Source organism: Phyllobates terribilis, unplaced genomic scaffold (genome assembly GCF_046119375.1).
Source record: "Phyllobates terribilis strain yellow unplaced genomic scaffold, ASM4611937v1 Scaffold_5__5_contigs__length_657084704, whole genome shotgun sequence".
In the NCBI taxonomy this organism is placed as follows: Eukaryota; Metazoa; Chordata; class Amphibia; order Anura; family Dendrobatidae; genus Phyllobates; species Phyllobates terribilis.
Window position 1 is genome coordinate 83,212,026 of NW_027362765.1, and position 17,916 is coordinate 83,229,941.

A 17,916-nucleotide genomic window follows, 5' to 3' on the forward strand; every position below is an offset into this window, starting at 1 on the left:
GTTATTTCACAGTGTTGATACATCATCCCGAAACACAGGACTCCGCTCGATAAGCCAGGCCCTTGAAGTAACAAAGGATTAGGGCAGATTTTCTCCCTCAAAACAGAATTTCACCACTTGATTAATCTGCAGCTTGGGTTCTGTATCAGCCGGCGGTCCGCTCACTTAGTAAAAGGCGCCGTAAACCCTCTGACAGTCAACGATACATCTACGCCAGTGGTTCTCCAGATGTCGGGAAACTACAACTGCCTGCAAGCTCTGATAGACTGTGGCATGGTAGTAGTTGCTTGCAGATCATTACCAAGATTTGGTTATTTCTTTTCATGATACTGTGACCACTGGATGACGCTCTTCTGCAGTTTTTGGTTACTGATTAGATATTCAATCAATATTTGATCAATGGAGGTCTTACTGCCTAGAACAAAGTAGGCTGCAGTGTTCAATAAAGCAGATTGGCCTCTTTTCCTGAAACATTGCCAGTACCCAAGGAGTACATTAAACAGTTTCTCAATACTTTCTGCTAAAATTGGACACATCGGTAAGAGTTAACACCTGTACCCTTATAAATGGGGGATTGATCTATGACCCTCCCGCGCACATTTCTGTTCATAAAGTGAATGACATTCGGCAAACATCATTTCCAGCTAACTGCTGCTGCTGCTCCCCGTCACACACCCTCCTCCTGGATCCCAAATCCAGACTTCCGATATCCTACCGGGACACCTGCCTTTTTAAAAAATGTTTGTTTTCATTGCGTGAGGCACTCGTGCCAGCTGAGATCATGTATGTCAATATTAGTACCTGCTGCCCAGCTCGGGAAATGTCAGCCTTCCAAAATCTTAACCCCCTGAAAACCTTGACTGGCTCGAAACACCTTCTATATGATAAATCTTGTTATTTTGTAGTTTTCCTATAAAGTAATAGTTAGAAAAATATATAATTTTTGTTTTTTAAATTGAGCCTGTCCAACTATCCAAGGATTTCCACCCTTACATGGGGTTTTCCTAATCAGAAAAAAACTCTTTAATATTGCAGCAGAATAAATGATCTGGTCGTGCTCCTATTTTCCTTTGAGGAAGGCTTGTCTGAAAAGATGATTTTCCCCATAGTGGTCAAAATGGATTATATGGCCAATCACCTGCTGCTAAACATCTCTTATGATGGCTTATCTCCCATGAGAGAAAATTAAAAAAAAAGAAAAAAAGAATTGGGCATGTTGATATTCGACATGCGCAATCCTTCTATCAAGACTATAAACCATTAGATGGTCATGAGTTCCTGGAAATAATTGAGATTCGCCTGATATTAACTCACATAAGAGAAAATATTACTAAACACTCGTGACCCAGTTTAAGGCTCATGGGTCATTGTTCAATGCGCCATTTTGCCCCTATTATAGGGGTCAGATCTAAAATTCGACATGCCCAATTCTTCTTTCAAGACTATAAACCATTAGATGGTCATCATGTCCTAGAAATAATTGTCAGGTTCGTCCGACATTAAAGGAGTTGTCCACTACTTGAACAACCCCTGTTCATAGCCCTTGCTTGGGCCCCATAAAATAATAAAGCTAATATTCACCTCTCGTGCTGGCACCATTCCCTCGGTGTCGGCCCTTGTGGTCACGGGACCTCAGTGCTGCTATTGTGACATGTGACGCCGGTGCCCAATCAGCATTGGCGTCACTGTCCCGGCCTGTTGGCGAATTGAACATGAAGAGGAAGTCCAAGATCAGCTGCAGCCCGGACTTCCTCTTCATGTTTGATTTATCCAAAAACGGAGACAGTGACGCCAGCACTGATTGGGCTCCATTGTCATGTGTCACAAAACCAGCACGGCAGCCCCAGGACCACGAGTGCCGACACCGCGGGAAGGGCGCCAGCACAGGAGGGAGTATGAGCTTTATTATTTTATCGGGGCCAAACATTTTGATCAAGAAGGGGTTGTCTTAGTATTGGACAACCCTTTTAATCCCCATAAGAGAAAATATTACTAAAAACTAGCGACCCAGTTTAAGGCTCTCGGATCCTTCTTCAATGCGCCATTTTGTCCCTTTTTGTGTTGTCCTATCTGTCAGAGCTAGATTCTTACGCCTTGGTCAAGCTAGATTTTACGGTAGTCACCACTCAGCATCGAGTACAGAGTTAAAAAGATGGAGTCTGTTGCTCATAATCCCGTAATTGCAAGATAATGTTATTTCATTGAAAAACAAGTTGTCTTGTGTCAATACCGCCACACAAGTCCTCACCAGCTCATAACACATGTAACTTCAACAAATTAATCCATTTACTGAAACCACAGGCACAGGCGTTACTTGTGCCCTTGTGAGAAGAGCTCCGTGTTTAACTTCTGACCTCTGAACGGATGCACCGCAGGGTAATCCTCTCCAATTAACTGGGCAAATAGAGCATCTGAAGTCCAGGAAAAGGTATTTAAGAGTGGTTTCCAGGACATGCGGGCAAGTATTACTGTAAGAGGGTCCGTGCTTTGACCCTTACTGAGGAGATGAAACCATAACCTGCGGTAATTATCTCTCATTTGCCGCTAGAAATGTTCTTCTGAACTTCTGAAAGTTACGGAAATTTTTGTATTCTTCCGATGGTTCTCCTTCTAATGTTCAGTATTTTTGAGACGTCCTGGAAAGGTACAGAAGGTTATTCCAAAATCCATCACACATCCTGACCCCACCACTCCAAACAACCAGATCCTGTCCCTGTGCCAAGACAAATTCCAATTAACTCTGCCATGATCTTTTGCTTTGAAAGGGGAATTTAGGTCTAGTATTTACGCATAAAAAGGAAATTTACAAGGCAGATTTTTCTTAATAGCAGGTTATATTTAGTCCATAGTGCCAAACTCTACCCTTATAACCTCCTCCCATATTTAAAGTGTCCCTTGTTCTCCGCTTTGTTATTCTATATGTTGAATCCGATGAGGTCACTAAATATTTGGCATGATTCAATCGATTGGATTAGCCATTTACAATATGGATGCCTGGAAATTAAGAAAAATGTCCATGTTGCATTCCACGGAAAAGTGAGAAATATAGGGGATGTGGTTCAGTCACTGAAACTCTTCAGTTTGGGTATCGAAGAAGCTGAGAACATAATACCCCAACCTGTAAGATCTTCTGACATGTGGGAGGAGGATTTAGCTTTTTTGCCCCCTTGGTATAATTGCAAATTCATTTATTAATGCTTGAAAATACTTTTCCCATAGACATAGGGCACAGTAGTAGTATGGGGCACACGAAGTGGCTTCCAATATAAGACAGAAATTTTCAATCACTGGCTGCCAAAATAACTCCAAGTTGTGAAGATAATGTATGTGAAAGTAGCAATTGTACTCCATTGATCAATAAAATAAGGGGATATCCCCCTTAAGTCTATACATCAGTCTGAAGTTTATGGAGAAGAGTGCCATAACCAACTTGCTTTAACCATTGGTGGTCCCCACATATTATACCTGTTTACATCCCCCATATACATTAAAGAAACTTGGTCAAACTTGCCGATTTTGGCCGGAATGGATGACAATCTTATCTTAGTGGCAACCATTGACTTTCCCCTGACAAATGAGGTCTGGGGAGGGGGCAATAAAATTTTACTGCCTGATCGTTTTGTTCTCCTCAAAGATAGGCAACCACCGAGCTTGCATGTTGGGAGAGAACTCTTGTCAGATGAATGAGCAAATGCTGTATGAGGTTCATAGGGCCCTCGATAAATATTACTGATGGGGGGAAAAAAGGGTTTGGCCCTATAGTTTCTGACGATAAATCTACAAGCCAGATTCCAGAGAGAACTTTCTGGTACACAGCGGATTCCAAAATAGATTAAAAAAAATTGTCCATATTGCCAACAAAAAATAATCATCGTCCATGTTTTATTTTTGGCAGCGCTCTTCGATCTTAACTCTGGTTGTTCGACCGAGAATGTCAGTGTTCGTGGTCAATGACTTTGACATGTTTTAATTCCCTAATGTAACCTGGCGGAAATCGTGCTACCAATTAAGAACAAAGCGGTTCTTGAAGAGCGAGACATGTCATGAGACTTTCCCAACAAATCCGCAGGAGATTATTTCCAGATTTCCATTTTGTAGACCATGACTATGGAAGACATGTGTGCAGTAGACATAACCATGACTGTTCTTAGTTGTCGGATCACTGTGGGACGTTTCCATTTATTCGTTTGCTTAATGAATTTCCACTGTCTGCATCTTATCACCATTCACAGCCACCAACAAACAATCCAACCATTAAATGATACCTAATGTCTCTTCTCGACAGAACCTAGGCTCTATTACGTGGCTGTTTTTTTTACTGTGTCCCTTCTGCGTACATTTTTACATTTTTATTCCGAAACTGGAATGGAACCAAATATTGTTTTGCTTTCCCTTTATTGGGGACACAAATAACAGTCCCTTAGCGATGTCCTCAGTTCCTTGTATATTCATAAGCAAAATAGTGGCTGTCGACAGGTTCACTATGGATGTGCCCAGTTATACATCACTAAATCTAACTTTCAGTTAATCATGTGCCACAGGGGCTTAACATTGATAATGAAACCCCTCTAAAAAGGAGCATATTAAAAACACAAAAAAATACACGTGTCCTGGACCTCTGGGTCTAAACACAAGCTACATGAACTCCATATATATTTTTTTTCTTAAATCAGTATATATATAATAATCTCTGCTGACAAGTTTACTTTAATCCCCTCCCACCCCAGTCCTGACCGGCTAATACTGTCAATCCTGTATGCAACGCTATATACAGGGTGAAGGGGTAATGGGGGGGGGGAGTTATTAAACATATACAAAAACACAACATAAAAGAAAAAGTTATTTCAATGATTTACATACTTAAAATGTTAGGATTCGCATTTTTTTTTTTACAAATTAATCTTTTTTTTTTTTCCCTAGGTTTTTTTTTATACCTAGCAGTCAGCACCTATTGGAAAAGATTAAAAAAAAATGCTGGGTGGGGATGCGGAGGTGCAGAAATGACCAAAAATCAAGAATAGTTATGCTTTTTAACCCTTTTGTTGTTGCCTGGTTGCAGTGTGGCGATCAACAAAAATATTCCCCGCCTTCAGGGGTGTTTTTACCTGTTACTAAACTGCTAGGAGGGGTTGTCTATCCCCATTCCATCTCAATGGAAAAGAAGCCAGAGGGCTTTGACTTTGCAGAACGTGAGAAATGTTTTTACAATTAATGACTCACAACGTAGGAGATACTGAACAGGTGCAAATTTCACAGCTTGCATGGCCATAAATCTCTTCGCAACAACTCTTTCGCCTCCCCCCACCCGCCCCAAGCCCAATCCGAGCCCCCTTCCCTTCTCGTCTCTCTCGTTCCTTCTGTCTGTCCTGTCATCTGGTGTCTGTGAATCAACACTACATATTAGGTGCAAACGCATCAGTTCCATAATTAAAAGTGACCCTCCCTTGTCCTCTTTTTATCAACGACCAGCTTCGATAAGCGAGTTTTTAGCCTCCTTTCCGGGAAAATATTGAAAAAAAAAAAATTCTACTCAAAAAAAACCTATCTGCTCCAGACTCTACAGCAAGCAGCAATTACGGTCCTCCCTCACTCGTCTACATAACTCTGGATTCTCCTTCGAGGGCCCTCAGTCTTCTAAGCCTCTAGGCTTTCTTGCACTTTCCTTTTTTTTCTCGCTGTTGGAATTTTCTCAGCCTTCTTGCCCATGTGTCCCTCCATTGTATGACCAAGCTGGTCTTGTCTGCCACCACCCCGTTTTGGTCAGGTAAGTCCTCGTCGTTGCCCAGGAGCAGATACTTCTTCATAGGCTTGAGTTTTGGACATTTGCAGGCGATGTCTTTGGAACGGATCCAAAGGTTTTGGTCGCCTCGACGGATTCGATTGGTTCCTTGTTTATAGACCGATATGACATTGACTGTGAATTTCCACCAATCTCCTACTTTGTCCGCCTTCAAGATGTGAATCTGAATCGCTGGAAGAGAAGAGAGACTAGTACATTAGTCACTGAGCCAGGCTAGATGAAATGCAATATAGTAATGGCAGAAATGACAAATTTGGTCATTTTTGGAAGATACAATTTAGGGCACAAAGCTTCTTCACATCTCCGTTCACCTCTTAATATATGCCGAACATTTTTCCTACATGACAGCACTCCCAGCTTCTGTGATTGCACTGCAAATGTCATCTCCTGTACGCCACCCATGACAGATGACCTTGTGTTCATAACAGTGTTAATACTGAACCGAGTGCCAAAGGACCATGTATGTTTTTGTGTTCACAGCAATGACATCTCCCCTCTCTTGCCTTCATAATCACAAGTATCAGGACACCATTTCAATAATGGATGCTCCTAAACTTTATTTTCAGGGCTTTATTATTGCATGAAGGAGCAGTATTATAGTAGTTATATTCTTGTACATAGGAGCAGTATTATAGTAGTTATATTTTTGTACATAGGGTGCAGTATTATAGTAGTTATATTCTTGTACATAAGAGGCAGTATTATAGTAGTTATATTCTTGTACATGGAGGGCAGTATTATAGTAGTTATATTCTTGTACATGGAGGGCAGTATTATAGTAGTTATATTCTTGTACATAGGAGCAGTATTATAGTAGCTATATTCTTGTATATAGGAGCAGTATTATAGTAGTTATATTCTTATACATAGGGGCAGTATTATAGTAGTTATATTCTTATACATAGGGGCAGTATTATAGTAGTTATATTCTTATACATAGGAGCAGTATTATAGTAGTTATATTCTTGTACATAGGGGCAGTATTATAGTAGTTATATTCTTATACATAGGGTCAGTATTATAGTAGTTATATTCTTGTACATAGGAGCAGTATTATAGTAGTTATATTCTTGTACTGTACATAGGGGCCAGTATTATAGTAGTTAGTCTTGTACATAGGAGCAGTATTATAGTAGCTATATTCTTGTACATAGGGGCAGTATTATAGTAGTTATATTATTGTACATAGGAGCAGTATTATAGTAGTTATATTCTTGTACATAGGGGCAGTATTATAGTAGTTATATTCTTGTACATAGGGACAGTATTATAGTAGTTATATTCTTGTACATAGGGGCAGTATTATAGTAGTTATATTCTTGTACATAGGGACAGTATTATAGTAGTGATATTCTTGTACATAGGGGCCAGTATTATAGTAGTTATATTCTTGTACTGTAGATAGGGGCCAGTATTATAGTAGTTAGTCTTGTACATAGGAGCAGTATTATAGTAGTTATATTCTTGTACATAGGGGCAGTATTATAGTAGTTATATTCTTGTACATAGGGGCAGTATTATAGTAGTTATATTCTTGTACATAGGGGTAGTATTATAGTAGTTATATTCTTGTACATAGGGGCAGTATTATAGTAGTTATATTCTTGTACATAAGGACAGTATTATAGTAGTTATATTCTTGTACATAGGGACAGTATTATAGTAGTGATATTCTTGTACATAGGGGCCAGTATTATAGTAGTTATATTCTTGTACTGTAGATAGGGGCCAGTATTATAGTAGTTAGTCTTGTACATAGGAGCAGTATTATAGTAGTTATATTCTTGTACATAGGGGCAGTATTATAGTAGTTATATTCTTGTACATAGGGGCAGTATTATAGTAGTTATATTCTTGTACATAGGGGTAGTATTATAGTAGTTATATTCTTGTACATAGGGGCAGTATTATAGTAGTTATATTCTTGTACATAAGGACAGTATTATAGTAGTTATATTCTTGTACATAGGGGTAGTATTATAGTAGTTATATTCTTGTACATAGGGGGCAGTATTATAGTAGTTATATTCTTGTACATAGGGGCAGTATTATAGTAGTTATATTCTTGTACATAAGAGGCAGTATTATAGTAGTTATATTCTTGTACATGGAGGGCAGTATTATAGTAGTTATATTCTTGTACATAGAGGCAGTATTACAGTAGTTATATTCTTGTACATAGGAGCAGTATTATAGTATCTATATTCTTGTATATAGGAGCAGTATTATAGTAGTTATATTCTTATACATAGGGGCAGTATTATAGTAGTTATATTCTTATACATAGGGGCAGTATTATAGTAGTTATATTCTTATACATAGGAGCAGTATTATAGTAGTTATATTCTTGTACATAGGGGCAGTATTATAGTAGTTATATTCTTATACATAGGGTTAGTATTATAGTAGTTATATTCTTGTACATAGGAGCAGTATTATAGTAGTTATATTCTTGTACTGCACATAGGGGCCAGTATTATAGTAGTTAGTCTTGTACATAGGAGCAGTATTATAGTAGCTATATTCTTGTACATAGGGGCAGTATTATAGTAGTTATATTATTGTACATAGGAGCAGTATTATAGTAGTTATATTCTTGTACATAGGGGCAGTATTATAGTAGTTATATTCTTGTACATAAGGACAGTATTATAGTAGTTATATTCTTGTACATAGGGACAGTATTATAGTAGTGATATTCTTGTACATAGGGGCCAGTATTATAGTAGTTATATTCTTGTACTGTAGATAGGGGCCAGTATTATAGTAGTTAGTCTTGTACATAGGAGCAGTATTATAGTAGTTATATTCTTGTACATAGGGGCAGTATTATAGTAGTTATATTCTTGTACATAGGGGAAGTATTATAGTAGTTATATTCTTGTACATAGGGGTAATATTATAGTAGTTATATTCTTGTACATAGGGGCAGTATTATAGTAGTTATATTCTTGTACATAAGGACAGTATTATAGTAGTTATATTCTTGTACATAGGAGCAGTATTATAGTAGTTATATTCTTGTACATAGGAGCAGTATTATAGTAGTTATATTCTTGTACATAGGGGCAGTATTATAGTAGTTATATTCTTGTACATAGGGACAGTATTATAGTAGTTATATTCTTGTACATAGGGGCAGTATTATAGTAGTTATATTCTTGTACATAGGGACAGTATTATAGTAGTGATATTCTTGTACTGTAGATAGGGGCCAGTATTATAGTAGTTATATTCTTGTACTGTAGATAGGGGCCAGTATTATAGTAGTTAGTCTTGTACATAGGAGCAGTATTATAGTAGTTATATTCTTGTACATAGGGGCAGTATTATAGTAGTTATATTCTTGTACATAGGGGCAGTATTATAGTAGTTATATTCTTGTACATAGGGGTAGTATTATAGTAGTTATATTCTTGTACATAGGGGCAGTATTATAGTAGTTATATTCTTGTACATAAGGACAGTATTATAGTAGTTATATTCTTGTACACAGGGGGGCAGTATTATAGTAGTTATATTCTTGTACACAGGGGGGCAGTATTATAGTAGTTATATTCTTGTACACAGGGGGCAGTGTTATAGTATTTATATTCTTGTACACAGGGGGGCAGTATTATAGCAGTTATATTCTTGAACACAGGGGGGCAGTATTATAGTAGTTATATTCTTGTACACAGGGGGCAGTATTATAGCAGTTATATTCTTGAACACAGGGGGGCAGTATTATAGTAGTTATATTCTTGTACACAGGGGGCAGTATTATAGCAGTTATATTCTTGAACACAGGGGGACAGTATTATAGTAGTTATATTCATGTACACAGGGGGCAGTATTATAGCAGTTATATTCTTGAACACAGGGGGGCAGTATTATAGTAGTTATATTTTGGTACATAGGGGTACTTGTACTTGTACCTACAGAACATACACAAAGGGGTAAAATTTGTTACAAAACAATAAAAACACCACAATTTCAGCCGATTGCAAAAGGAAAAATTGCAAAACCAAAAACATATTCTCCAACACCAGTAGGGATTGTAAAAGAAAGTCACAAATTATGGTGCAAGCCATTTTTGTGGAATATGTAGTAACTTACTAGTTTATTATACTCTTCTACAAAAATTGTCAAATTATAGTGCAACCTTACACCAGCCCATGAGTGGCAGAGATTTGTTATGGAATATAAGGTGTTTCTTAGTCCAGCGCTCTTTTAATTAAATAATCATTTAATAATAATAATCTCCCCATTGTGTGAACAGGTAGTTATCTATGTATATGGTAGGGATATATTGTCTAGGTTTAGGATGCACCCATCCCACCAATAGTCAGTGATTCTTAGAAATAGTTGCCTGACTTGTCCAGATGAGAAGATCCAGCCACCACTATAACTGGATCCGTAACAGGAGGATTTAGTGACCGTCACTTCGGCAGCCAGTCCGCGCAGGAACGCAAGAACCTTCTAGCTTCCCGCTGGGGGGAGGGAGCAAGACACCTTTGGAAAAATCAACATTCTCAATCCTAAAGTCTTCCAGAATTTCTTATTTCACCTTCCAGCTGTGAAAACATGAGTGCAGGCTGTGGATGTGTCACCGGCTGGGGAGGGGGGTACACGTGCTCCTGAAACGCCTATGGTACCAGCCCCACCACACACAACATTCAACCACCAGGTTACTCTATACAGAAGCCTCTGCTTATTGGGGAACTAACATTCCCAGCAAGTCTCAAATGCTTCCCCCCTACAAAAGATAAACTTGACTTCAAGTTGAGTTACTCACGCATGTAAGCCTATGTTCATACTGAGTTTTTTAGATGAATGTTGATCACACCTGTCGATTTTAGTGGGATCACCTGGCCATGTAGTGTGTATGAGGAGTGTCCTAACGCTGCCCTGAAAACAAATGTTGCAGAAAAGAAGGATTGGACATGCTGGATTTAAACATGCCCGATCCTCTGTTCTCTAGCAGTGATGAGTGCAAAGGCTCGTTACTCGAGTATGCCTAGCGTGGTCGGGTATGCATCGAGTATCGCAGGTGCTTGAGTGACATGTTCGAGTCCCCGCGGCTGCTGTTAGACAGACAAAATATACGGGGATTGCCCGTGTTTGTCAGGCAATCCCTGCATGTTTTGTTATCACCAGGGGAGTGCGGAAGCTACTTATCTGCCTCTCCCCATGAAGAACACATGCACGCTCGGCCGAGCCCAGTGTGAGCAGAGGGGGATCTGGAGAAATAGTCGTCTAAGATGTATGCCCCCCATAGTCTGCATCGGGTCAGATTCCCACCTTTTAACCTGTGCTTTCAAGGTTTACTCCAAACCATACCAAGTGACCGAGCTGTAATGGACAATGGAATGGAGTAATGGAGCTGCCTGTGGGCAACAGTGGCGCTGTATCTGTGTGCGGAGGGGCTAGACGGTAAAATCTCAGGCTAAATCTTTCTGGGGTAACGGTCAGCAAGCAGGACACAGACTCCATGCCAGTTTGATATGTTTTGCTTCATATTAACGTTCACCAGATCAGGAAACCTTTTTGGCAGAGGATCTATGTTCTGGATGTCTTTCCGGTTCGTGTAGACCACTGGTGTCAAAGTCTGGCCCGTGGACCAGATCTGGCCTGCAGGGTGGTTATATTTGGCCCACGACACCAGAACCACTATATATAGGACTATGTGAGGCCCATTATGTTGTATGAAGGACTATGTGGGGCCTATTATTCTGTATGGAAGACTGTGGTGCCCATTAAACTGTATAGAGGACTATATGAGACCCATTATACTGGATGGAGGACTACGTGGGGCCTATTATTCTGTATGTAGGACAATGTGGGGCCTATTATTCTGTATGGAGGGCTGTGAGGGGCCCATTATTCTGTATGGAGGACTATGTGGCGCCCATTATACTGTATAGAGGACTATGTGGGGCCTATTATTCTGTATGGGGGGCCATTATTCTGTATGGAGGACTATGTGGGGCCCATTATTCTGTATGGGGGGCCCATTAGTCTGTATGGAGGACAATGTGAGGCAGGAGTGTACATAGAAATCATGGGGCCCTTAGCAGAAGTTCTAATTGGGCCTCCCCTACCCCCCCAAAAAAAGTAAAAACCAAAAATGAAATAATTGTCGGGGTCTCAGAAGAGCAGATCTCACAACTTTCCGGCCTTTACATAGTAATTTTCCTCCTGCTGAAGTCCTAGATTCCTCTTTCATTGCCCCCATAAAAAGTATGATGCCAACAAAAGTGCCCCCATAATGAATTCCTCCACATGCACAGTATAATGACCGTACTGTACCCCACCTCAACTCCCAAGGCAAAGTATGGTGACCACAACACAGTATGATCCCCCAACTGTTAACTCCACACAGTCCTCCATGCAGTATAATGGGCCTACATACAGTATAATGGCCCGCACTAGCCCTCCAAACAGTAAGATGGCCCCCACACAAACCTTCACACTGTATACTTGCTTGCACACAGTATAATGGCCCCACATAACCCTCCAAATATGATAATGGCCCCACATAGCCTTCAATATAGTATAATGCACCTCCCATGGTCCTCCTGCAATAAAATGGACCCCCCCATGGCCCTTCACGCAATATTATGCACCCCCCATGGACCTCCACACAGTATAATGCACTCCCATGGTCCTCCATACAGTATAATGCACCCCCATGGCCCTCCTTACATTATAATGCACCCCCATGGCCCTCCATACAGTATAATGCACCCCAATGGTCCTCCACACAATGTAATGCGGCCCCCATGGTCCTCCATACGGTATAATGCACCCCCATGGTCCTCCATACAGTATAATGCACCCCCATGGTCCTCCACACAATGTAATGCGGCCCCCATGGTCCTCCATACAGCATAGTGCAGCCCCCATAGGGTATAGTGCGGACCCCATAGGGCATAGTGCAGCCACAGTCCTCCAGTAATATGGGCACCACATTTAAATAAATAAATTCACACTTACTGCTCCTCGTTCCCCCGCTGCTTTGGCCTCTGCAACGCATCTCATCAGCTCCACTGCCTAACCCAGCGTAGCGTGATGAAGTGACGTCATCGCTCCGCTGCATCAGACCCAGAGGGGGAATGATGGGAGAGGGAGTGTCACATGACGTTCCTTCCTCCATCATTGCCTTCAACTGTATTGGCATGTGTCGATACAGTTGAATGCGGGTCGGGGCGTGGTGCTGGCTGTGCGAGGGGTGGGGCCGATGCAGGCACTGATATCGGGCCCCCCCCCCCGGCTCACGGGCCCCATAGCAGTTGCATGGTCTGCCGCCAGTGGCGGTACGCCAGTGATGTGAGTCCCATTATTATGTATGGAGGACTATGTGAAGCCATTATACTGTATGGAAGACTATGTAAGGCCATTATTCTGTATGGGGGACTATGTAAGGCCATTATTCTGTATGGATGACTATATGGGGCCATTATACTGTATGGATGACTATGTGGGGCCCACTATTCTGTATGGAGGACTATATGGGGCCATTATACTGTATGGAGGACTATGTGGGGCCCATTATTCTGTATGGAGGACTATGTGGGGCCCATTATTCTGTATGGAGGACTATATGGGACCATTATACTATATGGAGGACTATGTGGGGCCCATTATTCTGTATATAGGACTATGTGGGGCACATTATACTGTATGGAGGACTATGTGGGGCCTATTATACTGTATGGAGGACTATGTGAGGCCATTATTCTGTATAGAGGACTATATGGGGCCATTATACTGTATGGAGGACTATGTGGGGCCCATTATACTGTATGGAGGACTATGTGGGGCCCATTATTCTGTATGGAGGACTATCTGAGGCCATTATTCTGTATGGAGGACTCTGTTGGGCCATTATACTGTATGGAGAACTATGTGGCGCCCCCTATTCTGTATGGAGGACTATGCGGGGCCTATTATTCTGTAAGGAGGACTATGTGGGGCCCATTATACTGTATACTGGTTAGCCCTCGACTTTGTCCAAGTTTTTCATTTTGGCCCTCTGTGTGTTTGAGTTTGACATCCCTGGTGAAGACCATTTCCAGATCTCCGCTCTCTGTCTGTGAATAGCAGGATACTGGTTGACTCGGAGCAACGTGCCACGCACTTGTTTTATAATCGGAACTGAATATGAAGAAGAATTTTTCCATTCAATGACAGCAAGCAGACATTGTGAGAACTGTAAGGAATTTGTACCATGAAGATGGGGCAGAGTACGGACCCAACTTTTTAACCCTTTCTACAGCCCTGGATGACATACGGCAGATATATCATCGGGGTATAAATTCCCCTTCTACAGGGACAGGACACGCGGTAGAGGCCAAGCTTTTGCTGCTTCTTGTGGCTTTCCTTTCATCTCTGTTCCTCTTGGATAGGACCCTCACCCGCGTCCCTCTGCAGCTTGGCAGCACCTCGGCCCCCCTGCCACTTCCAGGCCGCGATACCATTTGTAAGCGGGGCGTAGCTGCATGGCCTATCCTTCTAGAATCCCCCCTCCACCCTTCCAGTCTCTCTGGGAAAGTTGGCAGCTCCCGCTTCCCCTCCATACAAAGCCGTGCCCTTCCAAGCCACAGAGATCAGACACCAGCGGATTAACCGTCCGTTCAGGAAAAGGAGCCCTCACGCTGAGGTGAAATAGCTGCGGTTTGTAAGTGAGCGGACGTATTAAATGGAGCAGCAGGCGTCCCCTCAGATGCCCATTTGCCGATTGTCAAGCACCCCCCGCCGGGCGGCAGAATGCGGCACGTCAGGATTTTTTACTCTCCTCTTTCTGCAGCCGCGCAGGACGCAGGCGCTTTTTCTTGTCAGTACGCGGTGGCGGCGGGCCAAGGCCTTGTACAGAAAAGCTTGTCTTCTCATCTGCACCCAAGGAGGAAGAGTAAGGGCAGAGCGCACAGCGGGAGAAACTAAATAGTCGTCTCCGGTGCCCACTGCGCTCTCCAAACCCCTCGCTCCGAGCAAAGGGGGCAGCAGCGGATTACAGCTCCATTTTCGATGCACCATCCGTACTTTAAAGATCTCTATGAGGGATCTCACATGAGACATAAGTTGTCGCCACAGCAGATCCCGCCGCGTCGTGAGAATGTGGGCGGTGACATGCAAAGTGGGGCATTCATTCAATCGCAATTGTGGTTTTGTTTTTTTTCCCCCAATAATGCTCCATTATCCCATCGGGCACCAATTAGTATGCAAATCCTAAAATGGTCTTGTTTCTGGAAAGCTACTTAAACTTCACGTCCTTCTGTATTAGGCCATACATCTCATTTGTGAGGAGACCACAAGTGCATTGCTTCTCCCAGTTCCTCAGGACTACTGATGGGGGCACCATGGAAATGTGGGGGATCACTGCTCCAGAATAAAACAAAGGATATGGACACCAGCAGGGCTTTTTTTTTTTACTTAAATGCATGTATTTTGGGTTAAAAATCATTTTTTCCAATTGGATTATAATTTTTTTTTTCCTGCACATTGCAGGCTGCTGAATTTGAGTTAACTGAGAATCTGTGAGTGAGCTCCTTCTGCTATGTCTGTTTTTCAGCTCCTCTCTGCTTATTATGACCGCAACAATCTTCAGTTCAGCTGTGTCAAACTGAGGAACATTGGACCCCGCAGAGGACTTGATTCTGAGGGCCTAACTTACATCTATACAAAATCAATGCATTGTCATTAAAGGGATTTTTCAGACCTGGACTAATTTTCATCAGGCACTGGATCAAATGGTATAACTGTAAGATACACAATGTTAGGATTCAGCTCTTCTTACTCATTCGATTGGTTATCACGTGATTGCTCAGATACTATTGAAATCCAGATGGTGGCGCCGGGTTATCCCCTACTCAAGAGCCCCATAGCAGCTGCAAGGTCTGTGCTGTAGACTTCTCTGATGGAGAAGTCAGGGCCCACCGGAGGATTCTCCGGTTTTCCGGTTGGCCAGTCCAATCCTGGCCATAAATCAGCACAGCTCAGGAAAAGTCAGATACAATTCTCGATCAGAAGGAGCTCACTGACCGATTCCTCAGTTAACTCCTTCTGCAGTCAGCAATAGGCAAAACAAAGGCTATAGAGAGCATATTTTTAGCAAAAAATACTTGCATTTAAAAGAAACCTGAGAGCTGATTCATACTGCCCGAGCCACGAGCAGCATGAATCAGACACTGGTTCTGTCATTTCAGGCAGCAATGTTTTACTCTGAGATGTTGTGAAATATAATAGCCGTCCGGGGACTATGCCACTCAGGTGATTAGTCAAGGAGTCCAGCCCCAGCATCTATACCCTGAATCATCTGCCGTGTGCACTTATTGATCTCCCATCTGAGCAGCATAAAGTAGGGACAAAGACCCTGATTCCAGTGATGTCACCTACTGGGCTTCTAGCTGTCGTTTTGATTATACACTGTTTTATCTGCTGCTGCAGCTCTGATAGTATTCTCAATGATAAACTCTCGCTATGAAGACTTCAATATTCATGAGCACCCCCCCACTGTTTGGCAGCTTTCTGCCTATGCACAGTGTAGGTAGAAAGTTGTTAATCTCTGGTATCTGTGGGGTTAGACGGAGTTCAGCACTGCGAGGACGGTGATATTATCAAAACTACAGCGAGGAGCTCAGTAAGTGACACATCACTGGAATCAGGGTCTTTGCTCCTACTTTATGCTGGTCAGATGGGAGATCGATAAGTGAACCCTGCAGATGATTCGGGGTGAAGACGCTGGGGCTGGACTCCTTGACTAATCACCTGAGTGGCATCTGAGCCCAGTAAGTGACCCAGCACTAGAATCAGGGTCTCTGTCCGTATTTTATGCTGATTTTGGATTGGGAAGATTAAACCTGGTGACAGATTCCCTTTAGGGTCACTGCACACATTACAGATTCCGCAACTGAAAATGGGTTCCGTTCATCTAATTGTGAGTGTGCCAGATAAATGGGAACGTGTCAGAACTTTCTGCAACAAAATCTGCATCAAGTACACGCAGTGTGCATTGACCCTTAAAGTTACTGGGTTTTCACATTTTTATTATGCACCTCTTGGGAATCTGACATCAAAACTGCCATGCCGGGCACGTATGCTGGATCTTGACAGCTGGCTCTGAATTCCCGCGCCTGCACAATAATCCTTTTTGGGCTGCCCCTCTTCTTCCAGGAGTGTCCACCCACGCGGCCGATCATATGCAATGGAGCCACAGTGAACCACGATCATGCGATGAAGCGTGTCAATCATCTAGATGTAGGCGGCATTGCTGCCCAAAGTCATGAATCCGCTGGACTTCTTCATTGTCGGGGATAATTACCAAACGGCACAGGTCACTATTGATAATGGGCCACTACTATGATTTAGTAACTGTACATAAAAACGGATGTGACAGATTGTCCCCCATACAAAAAAATAAACCATTATGGAATTCACAGCTCCTCTATTCACGATCCTCACCTCTTGGCAAGAGTGTAAAATGGAGGACCTGTCCTGTCCTGCATCATCCAGATGAGGAATTGATTCAAGTAGGCATAGTGTAATTCTTCATTTAGCCTGTGGTGGCGCTGCAGGGAAATTGAACCCCTTGTTTATTGGGGACCCTTCCAAGAAGTAGCAATTGTCCAAAGTGAAGTCCTCCTCACACCAACGTCAACCATGAACCATAGCGGAGAGTGGCTGTGAAGACTAACTCTTACTCTGGAGGAGCCATCATGCATGGACGGTACTAATGGTGCTGTATACTTTACTTTAAACTGCTGATGAGTTTTCACAGGGTTTACAGGCAATCATTGGGGTTCCCAACAGCAGAACATTGTGTAATCGTCGTAGAAATGGCACCTTATAACAATAAGCGATTGTCCATATTGGACCGGTCTAGATGGACTATTGCAGCCACTTATGTTTGCAGCGTTTCAAAGAAAACGTACCTTGGAGAGCCGACAGCTTCTCCCCACCCGATTCCTTTGGACTCATGGGTGTCTCCTTATATGTGTGCATAGAGAGAGACCTGTCAGTCATAGGAATCTGGGTGGGGAGATGCGACCAAGGACCGGCTGAGACATTTAGGCCCCAATTCCCTAAAACTGGTATTTTCTACACCAATTTTAATGAAGGTGAGCGCTGGGGTAAGA

General features: G+C 42.3%; 1 protein-coding gene across 5 annotated transcripts in view; it reads right to left on the reverse strand.

The window, feature by feature from the left end:
- Positions 1-989: 989 nt before the first annotated feature.
- Positions 990-17,916, reverse strand: part of NTN1 (netrin 1) — a 185,181-nt gene continuing 168,254 nt past the window's right edge. For all 5 annotated transcript variants that reach the window (XM_073682459.1, XM_073682458.1, XM_073682460.1 and 2 more), the window contains one exon: positions 990-5,971. In XM_073682459.1, coding sequence (XP_073538560.1) covers positions 5,643-5,971 — 329 coding nt within the window. In that variant the 3' untranslated portion in view covers positions 990-5,642. The remainder of the gene's footprint in view (positions 5,972-17,916) is intronic.